A 23,417-nucleotide genomic window follows, 5' to 3' on the forward strand; every position below is an offset into this window, starting at 1 on the left:
ACCAGGGCCAGGGGCAGACGCTTTCCCGTCTTCTCAGTCAGCCTAGACGTGCCCCTGCCGTGTTAGGGGGTTTGGTCGTTTATTACTGAGTTGCCTGGCTGTTTTTTATTGTAGGGAATGTATATGGTGTAAACGTTGCCATCTCGCCCACTCTCAGTGTGTAGTTCACTGGCACTGATCATGCGCAGAGTGCCCTGCAGTGCCACTGCCCCCAGACAGTCCCCTGCAGCGCCAGCCCCGTGCTGGCCCCTCCAGTCCTTGCTCTGTCATGTGTGTGTCCTTCCATGCTGGCCCCCCTCGCTTTGCACTGTGTTTTCAGAGCTCATCTGTGTTTCCTTTTCACAGCTGAGTGGATGGCCGACAGTTTGTGTGTCCATTCATCTGTGCCTGCAGTACGTGGTGCTGCTCTGAACATTCACACAAGAATCTGTGTGGGTCTGTGTCTGCTCCTTGGGGGCATATACTAGCTAGGCGTGCAATTGCTCGGTCACGGGATAATTCTAGGTGTAGATTTTTGATGAGCTGCCAAACTCTTTTCCATAACGGCCATACCATTTTATGCTCCTGACGGCACGGATGTGGGGAAGTGAGTCCTCTAGCTTCATTCTTCTTTTTCAGGATTGCTCTGGCTCTTCAGGGCTCCATGCAATTCCATATGGATTTGAGCATCCGTTTTTCTGTTTCTGGGGGAATAAAAGGCTGCTGGAAATTTGATACTGCATTGAATGTGTAGGTAACTTAGGGGCGTCTTGTTGTCCTGCCATCCAGGAGCACAGCACATCCCTCATTATTTAGGTTGTCTTTAATTTCTTTCAATGCGATGTGTGGGTTTTAGGCCTTTACCTCTATTTGCTTGTGTTCTGGGCTGAGCCCTATTTGGATCCCATCGTGACCTGATAGTGGGCTGGTTTCCAGGGTCCCCCTACAGCACTGTGGGTCCTCACGTGCATGTGCCCTGACTGGACCTTGAGTTAGAGAGGCCCCTGGAGGCTGATCAGCCAACTGTGAGTGAGGGCTCTCAGGGTCTCGCAGTTAGGCTGCAGATCTTGAGGTGGGGACCGTGGTGGGGGCCTCCCTAGAAAAGAATCCTGTGCTGCTATCCACAGATAGCCCTTGGGGCCTCAAGGAATGCAGCAGAAGGGACAGGGTGGGACGTGGGGGTGGTCTGTATGTGCTGAATGTGACAGATTGTAGCCTAGAATGTTCTTTACAGCCTCCAGAGCTTTGGCTGTGCTGGAAGCCAATTTTTCCCTCTTTACCTTCTCTATAGCATATTAATGGCCCCAACTGGAAGAACTATTTGGAGTTGCAGACAGCTTGATTTATCCCAGCTCTGTTCTTAAATGGTTGCTAATTTCTCACTGCAAGAAAATTCACAGTTTTTCAGTGAGTCAGCTTAATAACAAGATCAGGGCAGACAGTCTAGCTAATACTAACCTCACTTTAGGTGCTTCATATTAATACAGTAATACTCAGAATCCTGGAGCTTTATCATGAAGAACAACCAAACATTCTTTTCTTTCAGACCCTACATGAGGCCACCAGTACATAAAAGATGTTTTGGACACATCAAGGCCCATGCTTCCGTGCACCGCCACTCCCCTGCTGCCATTATGCAGTGATTCCACAAGGCTGGGCGCCCTGGGGTCCTGGTGGCACAGCTCGCAGCAGAGCTGGGCCTCCGACTCCCTGCTTCCCACATCTTGATGGCTGCTGTGAGGTGCATACATGGAGATGCATCTGCTTTGGTCAGCGGACCTCCTCTGCTGGATGAGCTGTTTTTCCGTTTTTATAAACAAGGTGGAAACATGTCCGTCTCTGCTCGTATCTGTGCTGCTGTCCCAAGATCTGTGGTGCCAGGAGGTAGAAGCTGTCAGGGCATGTGGCCAGAGCAGAGGAGAACGTAGTGATGTCTGCTGTGTCCTGGGGAGCACGTGGTGCCTCCTACTGCCAGCCCGGGTCACGGACACACCTGCACCCTGCCCGTGGAGAACGGAGCTTGCTGTGCAGACACAGTTGAGCACCTCTGCCCCTCCGGGCTGCAGATCGCTGAGTATTCCGGACCATGCCGGCACACATTTGTGTCTCACCTGTGCCTGTGTATTTCTTTGGAGTTTATAAAAGTCACTTTCTCCTCAGCTCAGTTGGACAGTTTCTGTGTCGGGTGGACGTGCTTGCAGAGATGGCTGGTCACCGGGCTGACTTACTGGTGTGGCAGGGGCTTGAGGCAGAGCCCAGGGACAGCCAGCTGATAGTTCAGAGGCTGGCGGCAAGACACACCGATGACTAGACAGCTTGTCATCCTGGGCCGCAGAAGTAACAACTGTGTGAAGGTCTGGCCAGACTTCCTGTTCCCCATTCTTTCCACCCCGTGTTATATGGCATGCACATGATGGCATTTAATTTCTCTCATTCATTCCTTAAAGAGAAAAACACTGGACCAGGACTTGAGGTTCCTACTTTGAAGACTTGCTCGGTGATTTTCTTTGCAGACTTGGTAGCTACGCAGATCACACGTGTTTTTGTAGTATTCATTTCAAGCACAGTTTTGGCGGGTCAGCCGGGCTCTCCACAGGCCACAGAGGAGGGGTCTCGGTGAGACATTTTCAGAATCAGACAGTTCAACAGGAACGAGCCCGTGTTTACACAATAGACTCCATAAAATGCTCAACTTGCATAGGCACATCAGTTGGTCTTGCTCACGAAGTAAGTTGTGTGTCTGTTATCTCTGCATAGGAGGCACAGACTCCTCCCGCTGCTGCTGCCATGATAGGGAGGGGAGATGCCCACACAGGGGCTGGCATGGGGGACGGTGCTCAGGGGGAGGGTGTGGAGATGTGCTGTGAGGATACCACTCAGCAGCTTGCTACAACTTCACATAATAGAAGACCATACCTCGTTAATAATTCGTTATATTGATTCTATGTTGAAATGATAATTTTATTGAATTGAGTTAAACAGGATGCGTTCAAATTAATAACACCATTTTTTATAGGGCACCTGAATGGCTCAGTTGGAGGAGCCTGTGACTCTTGATCTTGGGGTCGTGAATTCAAGCCACATATCAGGATGTAGAGATTACTTAAATAAAAAAATGCTTACTGTTTCTACTGTTGAAAATGTGAGCATTAAAAAATTTAAAGTCACAGGTGTGGCCCTCCTTATGTGGGACCTTTGCCATAGCGTCTCAGGGCTCCAAGAGCAGGCCTGGGGCTGGTGCCCTCCTCTCACGGCTCTTTGAATGGCTTGCTGATCCCTGGCAAGGGCCCTTTTGCCTTTCTAAGGAATGTGTGGAGTTCCTGTCAGTGTCACTGGTGCTGTGACACCTGTCGTCCACGAGCTCATCACACCAGGGCCACACAGTGCACACTCGCTGCAGAGCCCGGGGTCTTGCACATGTCTCTCAGCCCCGTGTGTGCAACAGTTAGTGCAAGGGTTCACAGAGACATTACATGCCCTCATTAGGGATGACTGTGGATGAGAAACCAGGAAACAGCTGCGTGGATATGCACTTCTACCCCCAGTGTCATGTCCCCAGGCCAGCGTATGGGTATGGGTATTCACACAGGTGCCACAGCATCACCAGCAGTGCTTGTCATCTAGGCTCAGGACAGGTTTTACTTTCTTCTCTGGCCCCATGTCCTGATTTTCTATCTGTGGTGTGAGTCTCGGAACAGGACAGGACAGTGGATGCCCCGCTCTGAAGGAAGCATCTGTTGCCTTGTGGCAAGGCTGCACCCGGCCATCCACACAGCTATGGTGGTGACTGCTCACAGTTCAGAGCCAGGTGGTTCTGAAGGACACTACATGGTTGACAAGGACATGGAGGTGGTGGACAGTGCATGTGGCCTCATTGCCCAGCACAAGGCAGGGGGGTGGAGGTACCACTCCTGAGTGTGAAGTCAGGTATAACCAAACATGTGGCCAAGGCCAGTCTCCTCAGGGCCATAATGTGAATGTACCTGCTGGAGCAACCTCATTAGAACACTGAAAGTACAGGCCAACTGGGAGGGGTCATTGAGCAGAGAAGACGGAGCGCGAGGACCTGCCTCACACGGTGGTGATGGTGAGCAGCGACTGTTTATTATGCTGTTTGGGCCTCAGCCATATGAGGTCATAGGAACGCGATGGAAAAGACCTCCTGTATTAGGTCATCTAGCCCGTCCCTCAGAGCTGACTGACCCCACAGTATACTTTCCAGAGCTCCGTCCAGTTTTTCCAGTGACTCAGCGGCTCCCAGAGGGTGCAAAAGGCTGGTGTCTGAGCCTGCGACCTTGGGTCAGGATTTGTTCCTCCGCGCCTAGACGGAGCTCCCAGGGATGATGCTTGTGTGCAGAGATATGGGGGGTAAGTCCTGCCTCTGTCAGGAGCGCCTGTGACTGCAGATGGCCCTAGCGCTCCTCACCACCGGGTCCCTCCTGCAGCGGAGCCCTTCCAGGACTTGGCGGGGGCGCCTCACATCCCACTTTATAGTTTTCACAGCTTGTTCACATTTGTGAGCTCATTGCAGCCTCACCATTCCTGAGGAAGGAGTTGATCTTACTACACTCCAAGCCACCTCCCTGCCTCCTCCCTTCCATTCCTCCTGTATCCGATGAAGCAGCTCTCTCACAGGGTGGGCAGCACAGGGTCACTTTGTGTGAATGCACAGGGAGTGTCACGCCTTCCCCTGGGGTGCTGTGTGGTCTCCATGATGACAGTAGGTCTCAGGCTGCAGTGTCCCTGGCTGTGCCTGCGACAGTGATCTCTGTGTGCGGCGTGGTGTGGTGCCAGTAAAGTTAGATCTGGGGCCCTTCTCATGCTCACCCAGGCTGCCCACACTGACATCCGTCCCTAAGGGACAGAGGCCTTTGACATGGGGAACAGGCCCCGGGCTCCTCTGATGATTCATGTTCTGCAGTTCCTTTGTCCTGACCTAACCAGTGATCTGAAACTTTCCCTAAAAGAGGTATTAACATTTATTGCAAGTAGTTGGTCATTAAGATCTCTCTTAAAATCTTTCGTTTTTGTTGTTACCTTGAGGATACTAAATTTTTAAATGCAGGCTCACCATGCATGTAGTTAAAGCACATTTCTCAATGCAAGTGGCCTCAGTAGGATTGCAGTAAAGTGGCTGCTCTTACCAGCGTATGAGACGTTTTGACATGTGACATGAGTCCCAAAGATGTTGGCCTCCCAGAGCCCTGGGGCCTATGCTTCCAGGCCAGCCCACCTCTTTTTACAGGGGCCCCACGGACTGTGCTTTGAGGCTGCTCCAGGCCTCGGGCTATTTGTATGTATCTGTGAAATGTTTCAAACAGGAAGAAAGGGATTTGGCTTAGTGGGTGCATACAGGTAATAGAGACAGTGGTTGGTCAGAGCCGGAGCCTGGTTGTGCCCTGAGCCAGCCCTCCCCTGCTATGTGGCTGGAACAGCAGTGCCCTGGGGCATCGTCAGGAGGGAGGGGGCTGGAGCTGGCCAGAGGGCAGGCTCCGCAGCCCTGGGGGTCAGTGCTGGTCAGCAGCAGAGCTGAGACCCAAACCCGGGATTGGAGGGCAGAGGGTTTGTCATCCCCACTGACTCACAGAATTTCCTAAGTACTGCAAAAGTGATGGAAAGAAATAGTGTCTATTTTTGAGAGCTTAAGAGAAGGCAGCCCCTCCTGCCATGTATGCTGCTCTTGCAGATCCTGAGGAAGCTGAAGAGTCTCGCACTGGACACTGAGACGGAGCTGGAGAGGCAGGATGACGTCCTGGACGGCATCACCGCAGCCATTGACCGGACCACCTTAACCATTGACAAGCATAACCAACGTACGAAGAAACTGACCTAGGACTGGAAAGCAGAGAGGTGACTGGTTCTGATGACAGTGGCTTCCCTGAGGACTTTGTCCTCAACACTTGCATGCTTCCTACATAAAAATCTGGGAAGTCGTCCCAGGGGCCAGTTAGTAGGTGGAGGCCCTGTGCCAGGAGCTGTGGGCTTGCCTCAGGGTGCAGGGCTGCTGTGATGTGATTCCTGCCATGATACAGGCAGGGAAGGGGGAGCTCCAGGAGAGGGAGGTCTGCCTGCAGATCCAGCAAGTCCCCCCAAGCCCCTGCCATGGTGGCCCTGCTCCCCCACTCCCCCCAGGCCCCAGGTCCCTGCCCCCCTGTTCCCCTACTCCCCACAGGCCCCAGCTCCCCTGCTCCCCCGTTCCCCTCAGGTCCCAGTTCCCTGCTCCCCCCAGGCCTCGGCTCCCCCTTCCTACTGGAGCCCTTCAGAGGGTCCACAGTAACAGGAAGGCTCTTACCCGCACAGCTGGCTGCACCCAGTGGCTGCTTTGCATGGCCAGCATCCCCACTAGCTGAATTTTCATTCTTTCTCTGTTCTTGCTAGGTGTAAAAGGGCAATTTAAAACTCTGTGAAAGAAATGTGCTGATTTTTGAATCTGCCTCACCTCTGTGGGCTGCTCTGCATGGGCCCCTCTCATGTCACTTCGTTCCATTCTTCTCTGGAAGACGGGCCTATGTCTTTTGCTTTACTGTGACCTCCAGTACGTCTGTAGGTCTTTCTGTGAACACCTAGAATATTCTTGTCCAGTTTGTAGCCAAGTGTGAAAATAATACATACTGCACCTCTTTTAAAAAGTGTTGATTTTTTTTTCTTTAACTGCTCTATTTCTATCCAGAAACAAAAGAGAAATCATGGTTTAGAATATATTTTGAAGATGTGCAGTCATGCTGCTTTTTGCTTAGTTTTGGGTGTCTTAGTGAAAGGGCCCCTCAGGGAAGGACGAGGCCAAAGTGGAGAAGTGGGAGACCCCTTCCCCTATCACAGCCAAATAGGCCACCTGCAGACTGCTTTGCAGTAGCATCCAGGAGGGCTGTGCACAGAGACGCCTTTAGACCTTGCCAAGGTGTCCCTATCAGACTGCACGGCAGGCCCCGTGCTGACGTTCTGGGTCCTGGACGGTTTGAAGAGTGAATGGGCAGGCACAGTGCTAGTTTTCTAGGGATGCTAATGAAATACCATAAATGAGGGTCTCGGGACACCAAGCTCTGTCCCCTCCCAGGTCTGGAGCCCAGGAGTCTGCAGTCAAGGTGTCGTGGCCGTGCTCTCCACCTGGAGGGGCCCCAGGCATTCTGGGCTCATGACCATGTCTCCCCAGTCTCTACCTCTGTCACCACATGGTCATCTCAAATCTCCTTTTCTCATAAGGACATCTGGCTCGCCCTGAGCCAGGATCAGCCTTTGCATCGTGTGACAATTTCCACTAAGGTCTCATTTCTGAGGTGTGGTGTGGATGTGAATTTTGGAGTGCTGTGACTTCTGGAAGCTGACCTGTTCGAGAAGACACAGGAAGGGGCATATGGATGGCCCAGTGGTTGAGCACCTGCCTTTGGCTCAGGTCATGATCCCGGGGTTCCAGGATCAAGTCCCGTATTCCCTCCAGCCTGCTTGTTCCTCTGCCTGTGTCTCTGCTTGTCTTCGTGTCTCTCATGAATAAATAAATAAAATCTTCAAAATATTTAAAAAATATTTAAAATCTTTAGAATCTTTAAAAAAAAAAAAGACACAAGAAGTAGCACTTCCAAAAAGTATCCTTCACAGGGGTCTTCTAATTCTTCACTTCTTGGTGAATTCTGTTCCTAGTCTCTAGCTGCATTATTTGGTCTGGACTTCCCAACCTCCGCTGCACCTGTCCCGTCAAGGTTTCTGACTGATGCTGGTGTGTGAGTGGTTGCTCCTGACTTTTCCTGGCAGGATGAGGATGGAGCTTTCAGAGCTCACAGCCACTCCAGAGATCTGAGCCCCATGCAGTTCTTCTGCTCATGCTCAGTGCTGAAGAGGGCAGGGAGGGCACAGCAGATGTGTAGATGTGTCAACAAGCACAGTCACTGAGAGGTTATGTACTGCCCAGAGGTGTTGGCTGGATGGTATCCTATGGAGTGAGGAAGAATGCTGGAGGAAAGGCAGCCCGTGCCCTGGGCCCAGGGCAAGTGCAGGTGGGCAGGCTGTGTGCCCAGAAGCTGCCACTTGTCACAGCACCCCAGGAGTGACATTCCCAGACATGGAGCATATGGTTCTGAGTGACAGCTGTGCTCTGGCCTTACACTAGGGACTCAGAAAATGCACACACGTGTGTCTACCCACATGTACGTGCATGCGTGCGTGTACACACACTGACCCCAGGCTCCTCAAAGTCTATGGGAAACATGCTTCTCAAGTATTTCTAAGGAGCAGGCAAAGCGAGGGCCGCAGACCCGTTGTCTTTCTCTCCACATCCCTGTGTGGAGAGCCCTGAGCAGCCAAGGGGAAATCAAACGTGCCCCACCCTTGATGCTGTTGTGAATCCCCAAGGGTGCTGATGCCTTTCTGATCCCCTGAGGGCCCTGAGGTCACCCCCTCCAGCTCCCCACCCCAGGTGCTCTAACTCTACCCCCCACTGCTCCCCACCCCAGGTGCTCTAACTGTATCTCTTACTACTCTTCCCTTTTGTGTATTCACTCCTCCTCGTACTACTCCCTAGTGTGGGTGGATGGGCTCTGCCTCTGCATTTTGGACTCTTGTAGAGAATGTAACTGGGAGTGCACACTGAGTTCTCCTGAATGCTGGACCAGGGGAAGTAGGTGAGTAGTCAGGCTAGTGACCTCTCCTGTGCTCCTCAGGTGGCCCCAGCAGTGGTGGGATGGCTGGAGCCTGGTTCTTCTGCATCAGGTGAGTAGATTATCTGGACAGTGTCAGGGGCCCTATTCTGCAACCGTTGTCAGTAGCAGCTGGCTGTTTGAAGGCAGCCTGTGGCATCTCCTCCTTCCTGTTTCAGTTTCCTAACATGGGCCTTGACCTCTGACACTGCCGTTCAGTCCATGTGGGGGCTGAGGTCACCATGTGCTTTATTCCTGCCCCTAAATCTGTTTGCTCTTCACTGATGGGGTTGGATTATGTTAGTCTGTTGTCACCATGTGAGGTATTTGCGCTTCCCCAAACACAAAATGTCTCGAATTCAGTTTTACTCAACATAACTGGACAAAATGCAAGAATCTTAGAGCAGCACAAATCAGCATTGTGGTGACATGATACTGCTACTTTTCAATCAGGACAAAACAATCCTGAGGTTAATCAGTTTGTTTCGGGTAGGGACGGGCGGACTTGTATAAAAGGCCCAGAATTCACTGCTTCCTGTTTTGAACCATATGATGTCTGTTGCAACATCTGAGGTGTGCTGTTTACAAGACCACAGCCTGGACTTGATGTCTTCAGATAAAGTTGCCTGTGACATTTGAGTGTCATTTATTTCATGTGTTAGGAAATGTTTTTCTTGTTTTCTTTTTGTTAATTTTATTTATTCATGAGAGACACACAGGTAGAGACACAGGCAGAGGGAGAAGCAGGCTTCATGCAGGGAACCTGACATGGGACTCGATCCCGGGACCCCTGGATAACACCCTGAGCCAAAGGCACATGCTCAACTGCTGAGCCACCCAGGCGTCCCTGTTTTTCTTGTTTTGATTTTATTCTTTGAACTAATTGAATTTTAGACACGTTCTATGCATGCAAGCTGTAGGACAGGCGGTGTGTGTTCCTCAGGAGGCTATACCTGGCCTTCTGTCCAGGAGGCCAACAGCACGGCAGTACTGCAGGTGACTGCAGCTGAGTCCAGGGTCGTCACCAGGAGGCCCACACCCCATCCCCAGGTTCACAGATGCAGTAATGGCACATAGTCTCCTCCTAGAGCTAGGAGAGGGGAGGAGGGTGACTGATGATGGTTTCTACAAATGATTTTCTCTACAGGCTCCAAATTATCATGCATGGAAATTTTAGGAGAGGAAAATACAAACATGCTTGAGACATTTTCAGACACCACAGAAACACTTGGCTGTGCAGTCAGTGAGGGTTGGGGCTTTGGGTTGGGTTGGGTTTGGAGTTTGATAAATGCTCTCTTGGAGGCAGCTCTGCAGGTTAAGGCATCAACCCTGGCGCAAGACTACCAGCCTCACCTGTGAGGACCCCCTCCATTCTCACTGCTGCCAGTGTAATTATTAGCTATAGGTTGGAGTAAAACTTGAAAGACACACAAATTGTAGTCAGTTTTCACATTTGCAACTGATTTCCACATCCACATAATATTTCAGACTTTTGGCACCCATCTGGAAACTTGGAACAGCAGTCAGCCTGTTGAGGAGGTAATTTCCTTGATTCATTTTGAAAATGAAAAGCCACAGGGTTGGAGGCAAGGGTGGTCCTGCTTCCCAGAAGGGCCCTCAGGCTCCTCCCTGGGTTTCCTCAGCAGGGAAGGTACTGACTTGCAGATCCAGGGGCTCCTCCCAGCCCTGGAGAGCTACGCAGGGGCCAGGCTCTCAGTTATCAGGAGTGGAGGGCTGTGGTACAGGGACGGGAGCCCCTGTACCCTCCTGCTGCAGGAGCCGGGGGTGACGAGTGTGGAGACTGCTCTGCCAGCCTGGCCTGTGTGCTGGAGCTCCTGCAGGTGTGGACAGGCATGTCCTCAAAGCATGGTTGGCGTCCCATCACGTACAACTGCAGGCAGCGGGACCTCAGAGAAGCTCTGGCACCTTCCCCCACCAGGTTCCTCAGGGTCCTTTAGATTTTGCTCAGCATCTCCTGTCCCCACCTCTGCCTTTTCCTTTCATCCTAGGGAGAGAAGTGTGAGCTGAAGAACAGGTGAGTTGCTTTCCTCAGCTGACCCTTCTGCTTGGAAGGTGGGAAAGTTACAGCAGGGGCATCTTTCCTAACGGGAGCAAAGGCCTTGTGTCCATCATCTGGTTGTAGGATGCAGAAACCCAGCTGTATGTGGGGAACAGTCAGGGCCTCACAGGCTTTCCTGAAAGTGCTCCACCAGCCCAACACCACTGTCCCAGGCCGCCCCCCCCCCCCCGCCCCCAGTGGCTGTTCCCCCTTGCCTGGCCATGCAGCTGGTGCAGGAGGTCGGTGAGGCTGACCCTTGTTCTGAAGCACTGGGGCACTTGCCCTGGGAGGGGTGGGGGCAGTCAAAAGGGCATGCCTACCACTCGGCGTCCCTCACATGAAGAGCTATCATTACAAACCCCAAGAGAAGAGCATCAGTTACAGGCCCCAAAAAGACAAGGTGTGCATTGCAGCTCCTATCAGAAATTCCCCACCTCGGCAGTCCAGCCAATGAGAAACCATTACTGTCCTGAAAAAATTGCCCTTCTCTTATCCCTGAATACACCCATTTTTGCTCACAAAGTAACAATTTTATTTTTAAGGTTAACAAGGGAAAGCAAGGAATGTGCAGCCTCATGACGTCCCTTGGATGTCACTCTTGGGACCTCAGGCTGTGTTTTCCAATGGATGTAATATGCTGGTTCCAGATGTGGCAATAGCTCTGAGAGGTGCTGCTGGGGAATGAGATGATGGGGACAGGTAGAAGGCCTAAGCTCCAGCAGCATCTCCAAGTGCTGAGTGAGTGCTTCATCTACTAATCGAACACATCTGGCCACTTGTGTGGCATTGCTCCAAGGGCTCACAGAGCAACCCCACAATGGCACCGACGCCACTGGCAGGTATCACGCGCTCTGCACGTGAGATTCCAAGTGACCAGCAGGAGCGAGCCTGCAAGGAGGACTGTGTGGAAAGAAGGGAAGGAGTCTCAGGTCCCATACTGGGGCCTGGACGAGCAAAGGCTGCTCAGGGTCCAGATCTAAAACCACCCATTTATGCCCCATCTCATAGTAAAATGGTCTCCTTCTGGAGTCGGAGGCTGGCTGCTAAACCCAGACGACCTTTCTCCCCCAAGTGGCTTGACCCCACAGCACATGGCCCTGACAAAGGGTGTCACAGAGGGAACTGGAGAAATTGCTGGGGGAGTGGAACAAGATACCCTGGGTAGCAACAGTATTATCCCTCCAAACAAACCCAAATTGGGAGGTGCCCGAACCTGCAGCCGCACTTTCTTTGTGTGCTGGCAGGAGTGTTTAGGTCATGAGAAGGGAGATCATTGCATATTGTCCAAGCGCACTCTGACCTCTGGGTTTGGAAGAGTAAGTGCTCTGCCCTCGTGAATTCACACCCTGACCCTAGATGCCCACAGTTCAAGACCTGCTGCCATGAACATGCTCAGCCCTACCACATTACACTGCCCAGAATAGTAATGTCACCCACTTCCTAACACATCTATGAGGCCAGCATTACCCTAATATAAATCCAGCAAAGACATTACAAAGGAACCACAGACGAATATCTCTCATGAGCATAGATGCAAAAATGTTCAACAAAATGTTAGCAAATCAAATCCAACAATCCATAAAAGTAATTATACACCCTGAGCCAGTGTTGTGCAAGGCTGGTTCACCATCCAAAAGTCAATTAATACAATCTATCACAACAGACTAAGGAAAAATTGTATGATCATGTTAATAAAGTATTTGACAAATTCTAACATGCATCATGATTAAAAAGTAAAAGAAAAGAAAGAAAAAGAAGAAAGAAAGAAAAAGAGAAAACACCTTCCAGCAAAATAGGAATGGGGGAAATTTTGTCAACTTCATAAAGAACATCTATAAAACATCTATGTCTTCCTCTGTGAAATTTCTGTTCCTGTCTTTTGCCCATTTCATGATTGGATTGTTTGTTTCTTTGCTGTTGAGTTTAATAAGTTCTTTATAGATCTTGGATACTAGCCCTTTATCTGATACGTCATTTGCAAATATCTTCTCCCATTCTGTAGGTTGTCTTTGAGTTTTGTTGACAGTTTCTTTGGATGTGCAGGAGCTTTTTATCTTGATGAAGTCCCAATAGTTCATTTTTGCTTTTGTTTCTTTTGCCTTCATGGATGTATCTTGCAAGAAGTTGCTGTGGCTGAGTTCAAAAAGGGTGTTGCCTGTGTTCTCCTCTAGGATTTTGATAGAATCTTGTCTCACATTTAGATCTTTCATTCATTTTGAGTTTGTCTCTGTGTAAGGTGTAAGAGAACGGTCTAGTTTCATTCTTCTGCATGTGGATGTCCAGTTTTCCCAGCACCATTTATTGAAGAGACTGTCTTTCTTCCAATGGATAGTCTTTCCTCCTTTATCGAATATTAGTTGGCCATAAAGTTGAGGGTCCACTTCTGGGTTCTCTATTCTGTTCCATTGATCTATGTGTCTGTTTTTGTGCCAGTACCACACTGTCTTGATGACCACAGGTTTGTAGTACAACCTGAAATCTCACAGAGGAAGACATAGACATGGCCAACAAGCACATGAGAAAATGCTCCGTATCACTTGCCATCAGGGAAATACAAATCAAAACCACAATGAGATACCACCTCACACCAGTGAGAATGGGGAAAATTAACAAGACCAGAAACAACAAATGTTGAAGAGGATGTGGAGAAAGGAGAACCCTCCTGCACTGTTGGTGGGAATGTGAACTGGTGCAGCCACTCTGGAAAACTGTGTGGAGGTTCCTCAAAAAGTTAAAAATAGATCTGCCCTACGACCCAGCAATTGCACTGTTGGGGATATATCCCAAAGATACAGATACAGTGAAACGCTGGGACACCTGCACCCCGATGTTTCTAGCAGCAATGTCCACAATAGCCAAACTGTTGAAGGAGCCTCAGTGTCCATCAAAAGATGAATGGATAAGGAAGATGTGGTTTATGTATACAATGGAATATTCCTCAGCCATTAGAAATGACAAATACCCACCATTTGCTTTGACGTGGATGGAACTAGAGGATATTATGCTGAGTGAAATAAGTCAATCAGAAAAGGACAAACATTATATGGTCTCATTCATTTGGGGAATATAAAAATTAGTGAAAGAGAGTAAAGGGAAAGGAGAGAAAATAAGTGAAAATATCAGTGAGGGTGACAAAACATGAGAGACTCCTAACTCTGGGAAACGAACAAGGGGTAGTGGAAAGGGTGGGGGGTGGGGCTGACTGGGTGATGGGCACTGAGCGGGGGCACTTAGTGGGATGAGCACTGGGTGTTATGCTAAATGTTGGCAAATTGAACTCCAATAAAAAAATTTTTAATTAAAATAAATTAAAAAAATAAAACTGAAAATATAAACTCAATTTCTGCCAAAAATAAACAACAAAATAAAACATCTATGGCTCACATCATATTTACTGGTGAGAAATAAGAAAATTTCCTGCTCAGATCGTGAACAAGGCAAAGTGTTCCCTCTCACCACTCCTTTTTTTTAAATAATAAATTTATTTTTTATTGGAGTTCAATTTGCCAACATACAGAATAACACCCAGTGCTCATCCCATCAAGTGCCCCCCTCAGTGCCTGCCACCCAGTCACCCCCACCCCCTGCCCTCCTCCCCTTCCACCACCCCTAGTTCGTTTCCCAGAGTTAGGAGTCTTCATGTTCTGTCTCCCTTTCTGATATTTCTTATCCATTTCTTCTCCCTTCCCTTATATTCCCTTTCACTATGCACCCCTATGTATGCCACGGACTTTGGGTGACCATGCTATGTCAGAATAGGCTCTTCTGTGTGCATGGATGCACGCCTCCAATGTGAGATTTGGGTGGCGGGACAGCCTGTGCTCATCTGGGGTCAGGCGTATATGGGAACTCTGTCCCTTCCACTCAATCCTGCTATGAACCTAAACTGCTCTAAGAAAGAGAGTTGGAGGGAGGACAGCGGGGTCTGATCCCAAGATATACCAAAGTCCAGTCGGTTTCGAGGCCTAACCGCACTCCTCTGTGATCCAAGGCTTTGCTCTCTGCTCTTGGGGTCACTCTCTTCTCTTGAAGGGAAGAGCATGTCCAAAGCCTGTTTTCTGCCTGAAATTTTGGAAGTACAAGGGCCCTATGTCCCTGGGTCCCTTTCGGTCTAAGCGGGCAGTACTTCTGCTCATATGACGTTCTCCACGACCTCGCGGGCCACACTGTCAGAGGGTCCTGCGCTCCGCAGCCTCTGTGCTGACTTCCGCAGAGAGGCCCAGGCACCCGCAAGCCAAGGGCTGGCTCTGTCCAGGGCATGCTCTCCCAGCCGTGGATCCTTGCAACTTAGCAGGCTGAAACCTTCCCAAACCATCAGGAGCTGCTCCGGGCATCTTCTTCCATTCACCTCCACGTGGCCGGCCACACACCAGGCCAGGCCGACCACCCTTGACTCACAGGTTCTGCTCTTGACACAGTCCCGCTGAGCTCTCTGCTGTTGTCCCAAGTGTCCCCCATCTCTGAGAGCCTGTCGAACTGCCTGTTTCTGCCAAAGGACTGTTCAAGGCAGCTGGGGCTTTTTTCTCTCATGTGTCAAAATTGTCAAACCATTCTCCAATTCCAAAGCCACTTGCAGTTTTAGGTACTGTTAAGGTGGCCCCCCACGTCCTGGTAACAGGATCTGCTAGTTTCCTGTGGCTGCCATAACAAAGCAGCACAAACAGGGTGGCTTGAACCAAAAGGAATGCTTTCCCCCAGCTCTGGAGGCCAAGATCTGCAGCCAGGTTGTTGGCTGGGCTGCATCACTGGGGCACATCCAGGCACATCCAGGTTGCCGTCAGAATCGGGCTGCTTGCCAAGGTCCCACTTTCATTTCTGGCTGCCAGCTAGGCCGCTCTGAGCTCCTGGAGGTCGCCTGCACCCCTCACCCCATGGTCCCCTCCGTCTGTGCCAGCAGCCAGATCTTCCCATGCTGGGAATTTCAAACTCCCCTTCTGTGACCAGCGAGAGAATGGTCTGCTTATAAAGGACCTCATGTGGTGAGGTCAGGCCCACTCGGATGCTGCCCTGCCTGAAGGTCCCTGGATCTGGGACCCCAAATCTGCAGAATCCTGTCACAGCGCCGTCCTATGGGTGTTGGATTGAGTTACTGGGAGCAGCTGTGTGCACAACAGAGCAGAGATGCTGGGGGCATCTCGGGATCTGCTCCTGTTTCCAGGAGAGCTGCGGTCCATGCGGTCCAGCTCTCAGTCCTCATGTACCCAAAGGGAGTGGACACCTCGCCCCTCAGCGACCATTCCTTGCCATGTGAGGAAGTCAGTCCTCACCTCTGAACGTGCATTTCTGCATCTAGATTATGCAGATCCTGAAGAACCCATGTCCCAAGCAGACAGAGCCCCTGGCCGGGGCCCCTTAGTGCTGCAGCCCTGGTGAGATCCCCTGCCCCCTATGTGTCTGAGGAGGCTGCAGCCGTACGATGAAGGCCGTGCTGGGGGAAGAAGCCCAGCGGCTAAGGGGACCGGGTCCTCTGTCATCGCAGCAGGAACCCTCTCCTGTCTGTCCGGGCAGCCTGACTGTAGGCTGACAGCCCCACCAGAACCTGCAGCAGGCCAGCGAGGTACAGCCGCAGGTCCGCACTGGGTGGTGGGAGACACCAGCCCCATCCATGGAATCGTGCCAATGCGTTCCACATGTTTGGCACGTTTTCAATTGGATGGTTTCTTTTGTGGCACCTGGTGTTTACAGCAGTGCAGCCAGGAGAAGGCCGCTGTGGGCCTTGGACCCCCGTCCAGTGCACATGGCAGTGAGTTGGGTCCAAGAGGGTGCCATTTGCCACCATTCGTGGACATGGCAGTGGGAGGAGGGGAGGCAGGAAGAGAGAGAGGCCCCCGGGGCCGGGGCTCCCGGAGCTCACTCTACCCACCCACCCCCGGGTCCCTTAGCCCCATAGATGAATGGCACCCTGTAATGCAGGCCACAGTGCCCAACAAAGACCAAGTCCTGAGCGCCCCTGCCTGGGCTCCCATGGGCAGGGATGGGCAAGTGGCGTGGGTGAGGCCCAGGCAGGTCCAGAGGTGACCCCTGGGGCGCCAACTAGGGTCTAAGTGCGCCAGCAAAACCCCCGTGCAGCCAGAGTCCTCCCTCTCCTGGAGGGCGCCAGCCTGGCACACGGTCAGTCCAAGCCCTGCGTAGGGCTCCGGCAGCATGAGGCCTGGCTCCCGAGGGCTGTGCCCCTGGGAGAACTTTGTTCTGGCCAAAACCTCAAGCCCCCAGGTTAGGTGCGCCTCCGAGCCGGGGGACAGGAGCAGGACCCGGAGAGTCCCAAGCCTGGAGTGGGGTCCCGGGGAGAGGAGGGGTGGGCCTGCCCAGTCCCCTCCCTGGAAAGAAGAGGCCGTGAGGGGACAGGCACAGCCTTGGAGAGGATGCAGCTGCCCCGGAAGGCTCCACACTGGGTGCTCGTCCCCGAGCAGCCCCTTGTGTGACGAGGCGGCTGGCGCCCACGCAGCTGACGTCGCTGTGTGCTGCTCACCGTGGAATCGCAGCTCTCACCAGAAGCAGATGTCTACCTCCAGAGGCCATCCCGGAGAGCGAACAGCCTGAGCAAATAAACCACTCTGCAGTTCAGGGGAAAGCATGCCTGTCAGCATCGGCTTGCTGTGATTTTCAAAGGAGAAGTTTCCAAAACAAAAATCTCTGCTTAGATTTGGAAATGATACCTCCTTCAAAGCTTGATTCTTTCCTCATGTTCAGAGTCTGATAAAAACTCATGCTCATGCGCCCTGCTATGTGTCTGGGGCTGAAAGGATCGAGATCTGTGCTGGGGAAGCGACTGGCTTGTTCATTGGCGGAGCGCACACCCTGCGTGTGGCACGCCTCGACCCTGCCCTAGCGCCCTGGGAAGGTGTGGGGGTGGCAGACCGCCACAGTGGGAAGGGGGAGTGGCATGGGCTGAGCGGCGGGTGGACCCAGGTGCACAGAGGGTGTCCACAGGGGACACAGAGGTACACGGGGGATGGCATGGGTGGTGCAGAGCTCCGGGGGCATCTCACAGCAACCAGAACCCAGCCTGTGTGGAAGGCGGGGAAGGGCTGGGTGCTGAGCTGTGTATCTGTGTGGGGAGATCTTCAGTAAGCATCATGGGGGGGGCAAAGGACCCACACCCCCTGGGCTCCAAGCCCTGTGCAGTGCCCTGGAGATAGAAACGCGGTGACCCAGAGGTGCCTGCGCACACTGGAGAGCCCTCCAGACAAGCACGTGTGCACACACGTGTGCACATACAGCCCAGGTGGGCATCGGCTGACCGCTGTCAGCTGCTGGCTCCTGTGGAGGGTCCCATCTCTGACCAGACCTACGGCCTCCTCAGACCCTGACCTGCACTGCGTGGGCCTCGCACGCCAGTATTTGCGTAGGAGCCTGACCAGGAGCCCTGCCCAGGTCTGGCCTCTTTCCCTCAACTCCAGAGCTGGGTTTGGTCGGGGACACAGGCCTGGTGTTGTCTGTGGGTGCAGTGCAGACAGCAGCGTGGGTGGGAAAGGGAGAGGCCAGTGGGAGAGCGTTCTGCTCCAGGGCCCATGAGGATCCCACAGGGCTGCTGCTGGTGGTGTTCCCAGTCCTAGGTGGAGACATGTCACAGGACAAGTGGTACATGTGCATGGTGTTCGTGTGAATGTGTGTGTGCTATGTATGCATGCGTGTGTATGCATGGGTTTGGGGTATATGTGTGTTCTCATGAGTGTGTACACGCTATGCACATGGGTGGGGGGGTGAGAGTGCGCACAGGCGTGTGCATCAGAGTCCATGTGCGGCATGTCTGGGTGGCATGCCCAAGCCGTGGAGCAACCATTCCCTGGCTGCCCACTGACAGCTGTTTAGGATTTGAGTGTGGTCAGACCGCGACCTCCCGGCAGCCAGCTGTGATGCTGGCCACAGGTGCTGGTGGGCCCTGGCTCCCCACCTCCACCCTCTGGGCACCCCTGGCGGTGCAGGCTCCTGAGGCCATCCTCTGAGACTCCACAGCAGCAGACCAGTCAGACCGTGTCAGCACGGGAGCAACTGCAAATCCCCGGCCACCCCCAGCGTGAGCCGCAGGCCCGGCGACCAGTACCCATGGGAGGCCCGCAATCTGGGCCAAGGGCAGCCGGTGGAGGCAGGGCCTGCCGAGGTGAAGAAGCGGAGCACGCGCCACTGTGCCTTCCAAGTGGCTCAGACCCTCCCCTGTGATTCTCCAATAAGAGCACAGTCACCCTTGGGAGGAGCATCCCAAGCTCAGTTCCCATGGCTCCATCGGGAGAGGGCCTGCACACTCACGAGGCTGCCCAGAGGGCCAGCCCAGCAGGGTATGAGCCCCTGTGCGCATCGCCCAGGGAAACTCAGGGTGGGAAGGGCTGGGGACACCAGGCCAGCCATGGGACATGACCCTCTGACGTACCAGGGACCCAGACCCCTACAGTACCCCCAAGGGACTACTTATGGACGGACAGGGGCTGTGGCCAGCAGGAGTTCATGTTCACCAGCACTGCCCGCCGGGCTTCCTGTCTGTGCCCCCACATGGGCAGCATGCCACCACGGGCCGGGCCGGCCAGGTCATCGGACAATAGGAAGAAGGAGCAGTGGGGCAGCCATAGCAGCTGCCTGGCACAGGCTCCAGATGGGGCCCTCTCCAGCCCCCAGCCCCGGGGACAGCAGGACCCTCGTGGCCTCCGCCCTTGGCCCCCCTACTCCCCAAGGGCTGCTGCTTCATTCCTGCAGCAGGGTCCCCGCTGCTGCCACAGCCACAGCCACAGGACGGCTTTGGGCCAGCAACCCCAAGGACAGGAGGCTGCTGTCTGCACCAGATGGGGGCACGCAGGTTGCAGTGGGTTTGCAAAGATGAGACGCCCCTGGTTTAATCTGCCTCCCTGACAGAAGGGAGGCTAAATCCAGAGCGAGAATGGCCTGAGGCTGCCCGGGGCCACCGGGTGGGAGCCAGAACACAGCGTGGCCTCTGAACAGACCCCGCACTTAGAACCACGCTGCCCAGGGGGCAGGCACTTTTCCCAGACTCTGTCCCCGGGTTCCCAGGTCCTCGCTGAAAGGCGCACCCAACAAGCTGCAACAGGCTTTTGGAAATTGGAATTAAAATGCAGAAAAATTCATAAATACAGAATCTGCGACTGGTGAGGATCCATCCTAATAAATGCATGTACCAATCAACTAATTAACCTTCTTTCCAAAAGGACGGTGCTGGCTTAACATAAAAACAGGTCTACCGAACACTAAAAGTTGGAAGAACATTGAGGGAACTCCAAGGGTCCCTCAGAGGAGGAGGAGGCCAGGGAGTCACGCAGAGGCACCTGGAGACACTGAGGCAGGGATCCACACGGCGCATAACTGTGCGCGCGTGTCACGTCTCTGGATGGCCTGGACAAGCTGAGGACTTGGTGGGAGGACAGGCTTTTTCCACACAAGGCTGTCGGGTCCTTCCCAGAAGTGTGGACAGCGCCGGTGCCACTGAGCGGCTGCAGCCCTGGAACCAGCCCGCTACTTCTGAGACCCACAAATGCTGGAGCTCCGTGTCTACAGTTTTGAGATGGCTCCAGGTGCTTGCCAGCACTGCAACCTCCCAGCTGACTTATAGTATTTATAATTAAAAATGAAAGCAACTGTGTGGAGCTTTGCAACACAAGTTTTCCTTTCTCTGGAGTTTCTGGGTGAGTTTCATTAAAATGTGTCTTGATATTGCAAGGTGAGCTGAAGAGCTGAAATCCTGAATTTTCTGTATGACCAACGAGCTAAGTCCCCCGTTTGTGTAAAGCAGTAAGCGTCTCCTTATGCAGACTGACTTGACATCCAGCTTGGAAGCCAGGTCTCTCTGGGATTGTTCTGCAGTTTTATGGGATTGATGGATAGGTCTCCAGTTCCACATGGATTTTTGCAGAATAACAGCAGACCCACTGTCAGCGTGGTTCTCCCTGGGGCCCCGAGGGTGGAGCATCCTCGCCATAGCTGTCTGCTTTCCTCCGCACCTTGGTTGGCATTCCTAAAACTAGGTTAGTCAGCCTTCTTTGCGAGAGGGAGGAAGGGGTAAATTCATGTTGGGAAGTAGTCTTCTTCTCTGGTTACATTTGTTTTAAGTAGGCTCCACACCCAAAAAGGAGCCCAACCTGGAGCTTGAACACATGGCCCTGAGATCAAGACCTGAGCTGAGACCCAGGGTCTGATGCCTAACCGACTGATCCAGGCAGGTGTCCTCTCATTAGTTTTTAATCTACAAAAGGTAACAGAGGTAGTTTTCAGGTGAAACTGTGCCTTTCAGACAGAGAGTGAGTCCAGAAGTCCACCTACTGAGAGCCGTGTCTGCCCTGGGCCACCGGTCTCCACAGGCTTGCTAGTCCATGTCCTGTCTTCCCAGAAGGTCAGATGAATTCGTAGCATCATGCAGCATTTCTGTATATTCTGCATTTTTCCACACAAACCCCTTTCCCACGGGGCTGGGCCCGAGGAAAGGTCATGTCCCAATCTCCTCTGGCAGCCACTACATGGAAGCATGCCTTCCATCACATGGGCCCCTGGGACATGCGCCAACCCACTAAAACCAGTGTGAACGAGTTGCCCTAGGACTTCCCCATCTCCCACTGGCTCAGATGTAATTATGCAGTAATTTATTCGTGTGTGTGTGTGTGTGTATGTGCACAAAGAGGCATGCAGACCTATGCAGAAACACAGAGACATGTGGAAACATGCAGAAAGCATGCACACACAGTATTTGCTCAATGCTTGCAAATGTACCTTGTTCCAAATTTTTTAAAAAGAGCTCTAAAGAATTCATAAAACATCTCTGAAAAATTATAAGAAAGCAAATCAGAGAAAAGGATGGTGACATCAGATGGGGATAGAAAAAAGCTAACAGAAAATACACTGATAATCATATAAACAACAGCTGTGCTCCAAGCTGCTCACTGTGTGCCTGGGCTGAGGAAGGTAGGATGACTCCACATTTCACAGGTGGGGAGCCGCAGGCTCAGGCTCCTGTCTGGCATCTTTGGACAGCATCACCATGCGAAGCGCGGGACCCCTTGAGCCACGTTTATGAGCGGTGGTGCCTCTGGGTGACAGATGGGGCTGCTCTCTGGAGGCGTCTGTGGGTGTGCTCTGCCCCTACAGCCTGTGATTGCCAGCTCTTGTGCCCCAGATGAACACTGTGGCTTTGGCATTTACAAAGACCAACGCTGGGCCATGGCAGGCGGGGGAGGGGGGGAGGCTTTGTTTTGGAATAAATGTGGTTTAGGGATCAGAGAGAGTTCTTTGAGAAGGGGTGGAGAATTTGTGTTTGGACACCCCCTGTGTCACCATCTTGGCCCTTTGCTGGGACGGAAGAAGGGTTGGCAGCCAAGAGATGGTCCCAGCTGTGTGGACATGTGGTCGCAAGCATTTCCCTGCCTATCCAGGCTCTTTCCAGCCTGACCACCTGGTCCGTGAAGGGGAAGCCTTGTGAGTGAGTGTGTTGTTCCAGTCAGGCCAGCCTCTGAACTCACACAGTGGGAGGGGAACCACAGCTGGGACCCCAGACCAGGACAAGTGCAGGTGCTTGACCAGCAGATACCACCTGGCAGCCTGGAAAAGCTGAAGAGGAAGGGAAGAAAAACTCAAGTGAAAACCCCACCCACTGGCCAGGATGCTCATGGGACAGGTGCATGATCAGGATCCTTTCACAGTCTTCATAGAACTCACATCATCTGAGGTTTTTTCATCCTTGTCTTCCCCACCCGGCAAGTGGAATGCAAAACCTATAAGCTCCAGAACTTTATCCATACTTGATGAGTGCCCTGGAGAATCTGCCTCAGGTATGCATACAGCCTCACTGGACAAGGTGAGATGGAGCATCCGGGGAGGTGGAGCAGCCCCAGGGAGGTGGAACAGTTAGTGAGAAGGAGGCCTGGGAGAGGAGAAGGCCAGGGCTTGCCGATGGTCATCCCCAGAAAGGTGCAGCTCCCTCTCTGAGCTTTGGCATGCTGTCATGGAGTCCCAGCCACAGCCCCCCGGGACAGCTGGAAGGACCCTCAGCTGTGCCCCTTGGTTGTGTCTGTGTAGCCTGTCCAAACACGCAGTCTCCTCTACAGGGACAGGAGCAGGTCCTTCAAACCTTTTCCATCCCCTGTTCAGTGGGCCCCGAAGCCTAATCTAGCTGATTAGGGTCCCTGCTGCCAGGGTGCAGCTCTGCCGTTGGACAGTAGAAGAGCCAGGGACAGCGCAGAGGAAGAGGACTATGTGTCGCCATCCTCGTTCAAAAAACAGTGAATTCACAGCCGCACACTTGCCCTCCCTGTCCTTGGGTGGGGTGGGCGGGGGGGTGGGCTAAGACAGCAAAATTCACAAAACGTGAAATCGACAGTTTTTACGTGAACAGCAAAGTGAGACTTGGTGCATCGGCAGTGCTGTGACATCATCATGTCTAACCCTGAATGAAGCCCGCCAACCTGCCTGCAGGCTCTGGCCCCTCCCCTCAACCCATCCACATGGCCTTCCATGCCTGTGGTCTATCACCAGCAGCGTTTCCGGGAGAGTAGTGGCTTCGGCAGGTGACAGCACTGTCCCTGCAGATGCCGAGTGCTGATCTGTGGGCACGTTAGTGGACCGTGTTCCACCGTGTGGCCCGTGGACAGGCTGCTGTGCACGCAGGTGTGCACGTGCCTGTTCAGCTCTGTTGGGGCCGAGGGTCTCCATTCCGCCTGTAATTGCGGAATAGCTCATAGGTGCTGGCCCTGGATCCCCCATGGCTGCAGCCCCACAAGCTCCTCTGGTCAGTGGGCGGGGGCCTTTCCACATCTTCCCCA

General features: G+C 52.8%; 1 protein-coding gene across 18 annotated transcripts in view; it reads left to right on the forward strand.

The window, feature by feature from the left end:
• Positions 1–12,379, forward strand: part of SNAP47 (synaptosome associated protein 47) — a 52,034-nt gene extending 39,655 nt beyond the window's left edge. For 3 of the 18 annotated variants that reach the window (XM_077857444.1, XM_077857442.1, XM_077857438.1), the window contains one exon: positions 5,666–6,608. In XM_077857444.1, coding sequence (XP_077713570.1) covers positions 5,666–5,703 — 38 coding nt within the window. In that variant the 3' untranslated portion in view covers positions 5,704–6,608. Of the gene's footprint in view, positions 1–618; positions 730–1,525; positions 2,139–5,665; positions 6,609–7,033; positions 7,499–8,630; positions 8,680–9,099 lie in introns of those variants that run through there. The other 15 variants (XR_013357200.1, XM_077857439.1, XR_013357194.1 and 12 more) reach the window with 14 other exon arrangements.
• The last annotated feature ends 11,038 nt before the right edge of the window (positions 12,380–23,417 follow it).

This window comes from Canis aureus, chromosome 18 (genome assembly GCF_053574225.1).
Source record: "Canis aureus isolate CA01 chromosome 18, VMU_Caureus_v.1.0, whole genome shotgun sequence".
NCBI classification, from domain to species: Eukaryota; Metazoa; Chordata; class Mammalia; order Carnivora; family Canidae; genus Canis; species Canis aureus.